This window comes from Aplysia californica, unplaced genomic scaffold (genome assembly GCF_000002075.1).
Source record: "Aplysia californica isolate F4 #8 unplaced genomic scaffold, AplCal3.0 scaffold00326, whole genome shotgun sequence".
Taxonomy (NCBI): domain Eukaryota; kingdom Metazoa; phylum Mollusca; class Gastropoda; order Aplysiida; family Aplysiidae; genus Aplysia; species Aplysia californica.
In genome coordinates this window covers 195,606-201,047 of record NW_004797596.1, presented here as the reverse complement: position 1 = coordinate 201,047, position 5,442 = coordinate 195,606, and the positions used below count along the sequence as shown (strand labels likewise).

The 5,442-nt window shown below is 37.3% G+C and overlaps 1 protein-coding gene across 1 annotated transcript in view; it reads left to right on the top strand.

Annotated features, from left to right (window-relative positions):
- Positions 1-633: 633 nt before the first annotated feature.
- LOC101860423 (nuclear transcription factor Y subunit gamma) overlaps positions 634-5,442 on the top strand; it is a 16,620-nt gene continuing 11,811 nt past the window's right edge. Inside the window, exons 1-4 of the mRNA XM_005102458.3 lie at positions 634-722; positions 1,522-1,673; positions 4,449-4,520; positions 5,325-5,438. Coding sequence (XP_005102515.1) covers positions 1,563-1,673; positions 4,449-4,520; positions 5,325-5,438 — 297 coding nt within the window. The 5' untranslated portion in view covers positions 634-722; positions 1,522-1,562. The remainder of the gene's footprint in view (positions 723-1,521; positions 1,674-4,448; positions 4,521-5,324; positions 5,439-5,442) is intronic.

The window sequence follows — 5,442 nt, the reverse complement described above, 5'->3', positions numbered from 1 at the left end:
CAGCGTTAGCTTATTGTCAATTTAATCCCAAGACCGTCTAGACATCTCCACATATTATGAATCTCGAAAAAAACTTTTCGGCATGCTGTTAAAGTGTCATTGTGTTGATGAACCAAGGCAAACTTCTTGATGTTTTAGATAGATGCAGTAGATCTTAATCTTTTTCGTTTTTTTGTTTTTGTTTTGTGCTGGAGCCGATATAATACATAGGTTACATATAATAGTAAACGTGTCGGAATTTTAGTTTGCTGTCACCTTCGCCATCATAAAATAATACGGGCCTATTCATAAATGCATCCTATTATTCTGTTGGTCATCCAGCTTTTATACCCGCATGTAAATACTTGACAAGAGTGGTATGTTTGTATCTTTTTTAACCGCGAACAGGCGAAAGTGAAAAAGCTATTGTAATAATGATTCAGTGTGCGCGTTCAAGTGGGTATGCATTTATTAATATTAATAGGTCTAACTCTTGACTTGGCAATTTATGCGAGGTTGATAACTTGATATTGAGTTGAGGCGCGCGTCGTGGCGCAAGGCTATTTTTGTAGGAACCTTAACTTCCGTTCCGTAACACTCCTGCGCAGGCGCAGACATCTTTATTCGTCTTGATTTTTCTGCCGTCGACTGACAGGTAAAAAGAGATAACGGCGCCATCTTCTCTACAACACCAGCACATTGTGTTCTTTTCTTGTATTCTAAAGCCATTTCATTGGTGTTTTGTAAGTTTTTCCTGCATGTATTTTGGTTGTTGGCCTAATGAGTAGGCCTAATGACTTGAACTTATTACCGAATATATCTCTATCATCTTCTTTGATTGGCGAATGTCATTCTTTGTTCCCATTGGTGGGACTGGCCGAGACCGACCGAGACGATTGGATTGGTGTTCTCTAAGAATCTGACCCATTTTTATTGGTTGAGGAAACTTTATTCTGGTTCATCATTAGCCAGTCAATCAACATACCGAGTTTTCTGCGAATTTTCAACTCAGTTTAGTGTAACGACTGAGGCCACTTTTACTAAATAAACAAAAGAACATGTTTGAACTGAAGGGATGCCTCTGCCTACTCAAACGGTTTTTGTTGGCAATGCACAACTTCCCCCATGTGTCCCTGTCTTTTGCTTTCTTTTCATGACGTTCCTCTTCGATACTTTCATCGTTCATCCCCTGGCTTTCCAGGGTTAACATTAAAAAGGTGTGACTTCTTATCTTAGTCTTAGGCTCACTTTTGGTTTTGAACTGTTGTCTATTAAAAAGGCTCGTACTAAAATAGGTAGAACAAGACAGCACTGAGTTCATGAACTGTCCGTCTCTATTGTTGCACCTTTTTTATTTTAGATTTTCATTTGTGTGTTTTGCCAGTCCTAGATCTAGATCTAGATCTAGATCTAGATCTAGTTCTAGATCTAGATCTAGATATCTAGATCTAGATTTAGATCTAGATCTATTACAGATGTGATTTTAAAAAAATTCTTTTACTTTTGTAATATCATCTCTTATTATTCCCTCATCCCTACCAGGCTCTCCTGAGTTAGCTTCTGTCTGGCTAAAGTGACTCAAGATGTCCACAGATCCCAGCTTTATCCTACAGAGTGGCATCTCTGACCAGGCACAGCAGATGCTGACCAACTTTTGGCCCCAAGCCATCGAAAACATAAAGAGTCTTACAGCGGTATTACTTAAAATTTATTCAGTTTTATTCTTTTTCTCTAATATTATATGTGTCACGACATGGTGGAATCAGGCGCTCGTCAATTTTTGGATGGAGTTATTGGTATAATCTTAAAATTTGTTTACTTATCTGTCTTTTGCTGAATAAAATACCCGTCCATCTTGAATAGAAGTCAAGATCTTTGCGATTGAAGGAAATGGAGGTGGCCTATTTTCGGAGGTAAAATTTGCGAGAAAATGGCTGTCAAAGTTTGGTATCGTCTATAAGCTTTTAAAGAGTCCTTGAAAACTTAAAATCTACTGATTTTGTACAATTAATTGTTTTAGTTAAATTCACCAGCAAATGTATCTTTAACGGTCATAAAATGTTTTGATCAAAAAACTTAAAAAATATAAAAAATGGCCGGCACTATTTCTCCGAACGTTCGGGAAGATAAAGCTAGGCACTATTTCTCCGAACGTTCGGGAAAATAAAGCTGGGCACTATTTCTCCGAACACTCTGAAATCACATCCTTGCCGGCAAATTTAGGATAATATAGATCTATAATTATAGTATAGGCCTACCAAAGATTGTTCGTATACAATATAGTTCAATCGGTCCAAAAAATGTCCGCAGTAAATAATGAAGAAATGCTACAGTTCCAAACAGTTTTTCGCTACAGATATGACGTGTTGCCTATGAAGGGTGCTGCTCTTAAACTTAATGTGTTGTATTCACTCGTGAGCTGTCCAAATCTAGATCTAGATCTACGGAGGGTTTTATTGATAACGACACATAGAACTAGCATCTTCACTTAGCTTCACTTTGTCTCTTTCTCACTTGTTGTCACCACGTTGATTTGTTGACTATGTTACAGTTACTTTTATTTTTCCCTCTTTGTGGTGTTTTATTTTGTGTGTAATTTTTTTTCTTGTTATTTATTGTTCTGATGTGTTGTTTTTCTATAATTTTTTTTTGTTGGGGAAAAAAAGGGGGGGGGGGGGTGTTGTATAGTGTAACGTCATTTAATTTGATGTTCCTACCTTCATTAGATTCTAAAAATATATTATATACATATATATATTAAATATAGATTTAAATGTGTTTTGTTAGAGCGTACGTTCCACCAAAACTTATTACATGTACTGACACTGGCAGGCCCCTTAATGTGTGTGATTCCATAATTTATATGTAATATTGATATCCTGTACTTTAAAAAAAAAAATACGCTCATTTAGGGCCAATCTTCTTCGGACAGGTGGACACACGCCCTTATTTGTTAATTTTTGTTGTTGTTTATGGGCTGTTCTAATTTTGATTTCATTCTTTTGTGAAACCTTTCTTTTTCACGTTTTTACACTCATCTAAAAATCTCTAAACTAGCTCTTAAAAATTGAAATATAGATCTAGACCCAAAAATTTGCTCCTGTGTGTGTGTGTTGGGGGGGGGGGGTGTGTGCATGCATGTGCGTTTGTCTGTGTGTGGTAGTAAGTGTGTAAGTGGAGAGTGAGGAGTGTGTGTGTGTGTTTGTTTTTTGGGCTTTATTTCAGCCTTTATTCAGTACATGTAACAGTTCAAAGTATGCAAAAATAGAAACACAGGATCCATTCACTCCAGGGCTCATGAGTCGTTCCTCTCTTTGTTTCACTCATTCATTCAATTCCCGTGTTCTCTCCGGCGGCTCATCCCCGTCCGCATGACTTTCACACCCTACCCCCTCCCTCCAGGCACACACAAAGAAAACCTCACTCATTCCCTTGCACCCTGCGAACCAAGGACAATAATATAGGCAAAACACTGCCTTAGCTGCATTCCTTTCGTTCGTGAGCTGTGGACCAGGCCAGGGAGTCGGTGTCGTTGTCTGGTTGGTCGTCGCCTGTGGATACATTCGTACATTCTTCCTTTCACCCGCTCTTTCACTCAAACTGTCTCTCCATCCACAGCTCAGCTCGTCATACGTTCAAAAGTTGCCCACTGATCATGTTTAGTTAGTGTGTGTACATGTACATGATGGTGGTGGGTGTTACTGAAGGTTGTCCATAGGCGGGCTTGCCATGCGGTGTTCCTTCCCAGACCAGAGGGCAGAGGCAGAATGAATGAAAGTTGGCGCCGAACTTTCGCAATAAATAGGCAAAAAATCACGAGACCGGAAGCCGGAAACCGTTCGGAGAAATAAAGATCAGCACTATTTCTCCGAACGTTTGGAGAAATAGTCACTTCGAAAAAAATTGCCATAGGGGCTACTGGAGGGAAAATGCCTATTTCTTTAATTTCATTATTTTGACGAGGGCCTGATTTCTCCACGATGCCTCACATATATATATATATATTATATTTAAAAAATTAAGTCAGTTATATCATGTAATTGTTTTGATTTAGATTATCTATAAAATTAAATTGTAAGGTTTTCGTTTCTTGTTTTGCTTTCTTTTCTGCTTTCAATTCCTTATTTGATTTTAAACCAGTGCAGTCTATTTAATTACAGCTGATACTTTAGCATCTTGCAACAACAACAAAAACATTAGAACTTGAACTTAATCTGCAGTACAGTCGAAACTATCAAAGACAGCCAATTGCTGAGATAAATGTGGTTGCCTAGACAGGTGGACATCTTGGATTGTGTCATAATGTAGACGGTAATGTAGAAATAATGTAGGGGAGGAATTGGGAAGTGGTTGTTTGCACAGGTGATTGTCTTAGACAGGTGGCTGTTAAAACACATTCAACTGTATTTTGGTCACTTTGTGCAATGAACGTGAATTTTGTTGTTGTATTAATCATTTTTTTTTTCCAGAGTGACTACAAAACTCAAGAATTGCCCTTAGCGAGAATTAAAAAGATCATGAAACTGGATGAAGATGTGAAGGTAATCAAAATCTCTCTCTATATATCCTATGTTACTGAACTACAATTGCTCATTTACAATTGACTTTCTTTTTTTGTAAACCCTTTTTGGATGTTCTTGAAACACTTTTCAAAATAGAAAAAAAAAGTTGTAGAAAAACCTCAACACAAGAACATTTCAGGCAAATTGCCATTCTTTAAGTTGGGTCACATAAATACATTAAGTGACTTTTTCAATGCATCAGAAAGAACATTATATAAATTGATTGCTGGGTGTAATTGCACAATTGCGTTTGTCAGTCTTTTTCCAGCTATCAATGTGAGGATTTGATATCTCCTCCTCTCCCCCCCCCACCCCCAATTTTATTTTTCTTGTTTCATTTTTTATATTTTTTCTTTTTAAGTACAATGTGTTTATGTATTGTGATCTGTGTTAGATTGTAATTTACAGTGTGAATGTAACAGTTAGTCTGCATATTGTGTATGTTGAAGAAGGGATTGCCGGAAACGTCTTATGTAATGTTCTTGTGTTTAGGCTTTTTTTTGACTACCTTTTTTGTAATTAAAAAAAATTATTAGGGGTCCTGCAAGTTTTAAACACATTTCTGTCTGGGAGTTAGAGTGTTCTCCCTTCAATTAATATCTAAACTTAGATCCTCTTAGCAGCTGTTACCTTCTTGTTGTGAACTCCTAAGCTGCAGTTCATAAGTAGGCTATTGGGTTAAATTTGAATGTCCATTGCTTGTTTCTGCAAATCTTGTTTTAACTTTATCTGATCCCAAGTTGATGTTTGTGGTGATCTTGAACAATTTTTGTTGATCAACAGATGATATCAGCAGAGGCTCCAGTGTTGTTTGCCAAAGCTGCAGAAATTTTTGTGAGCGAGTTATCTTTAAGAGCTTGGATTCACACAGAGGACAACAAGCGAAGAACGTTACAGGTAA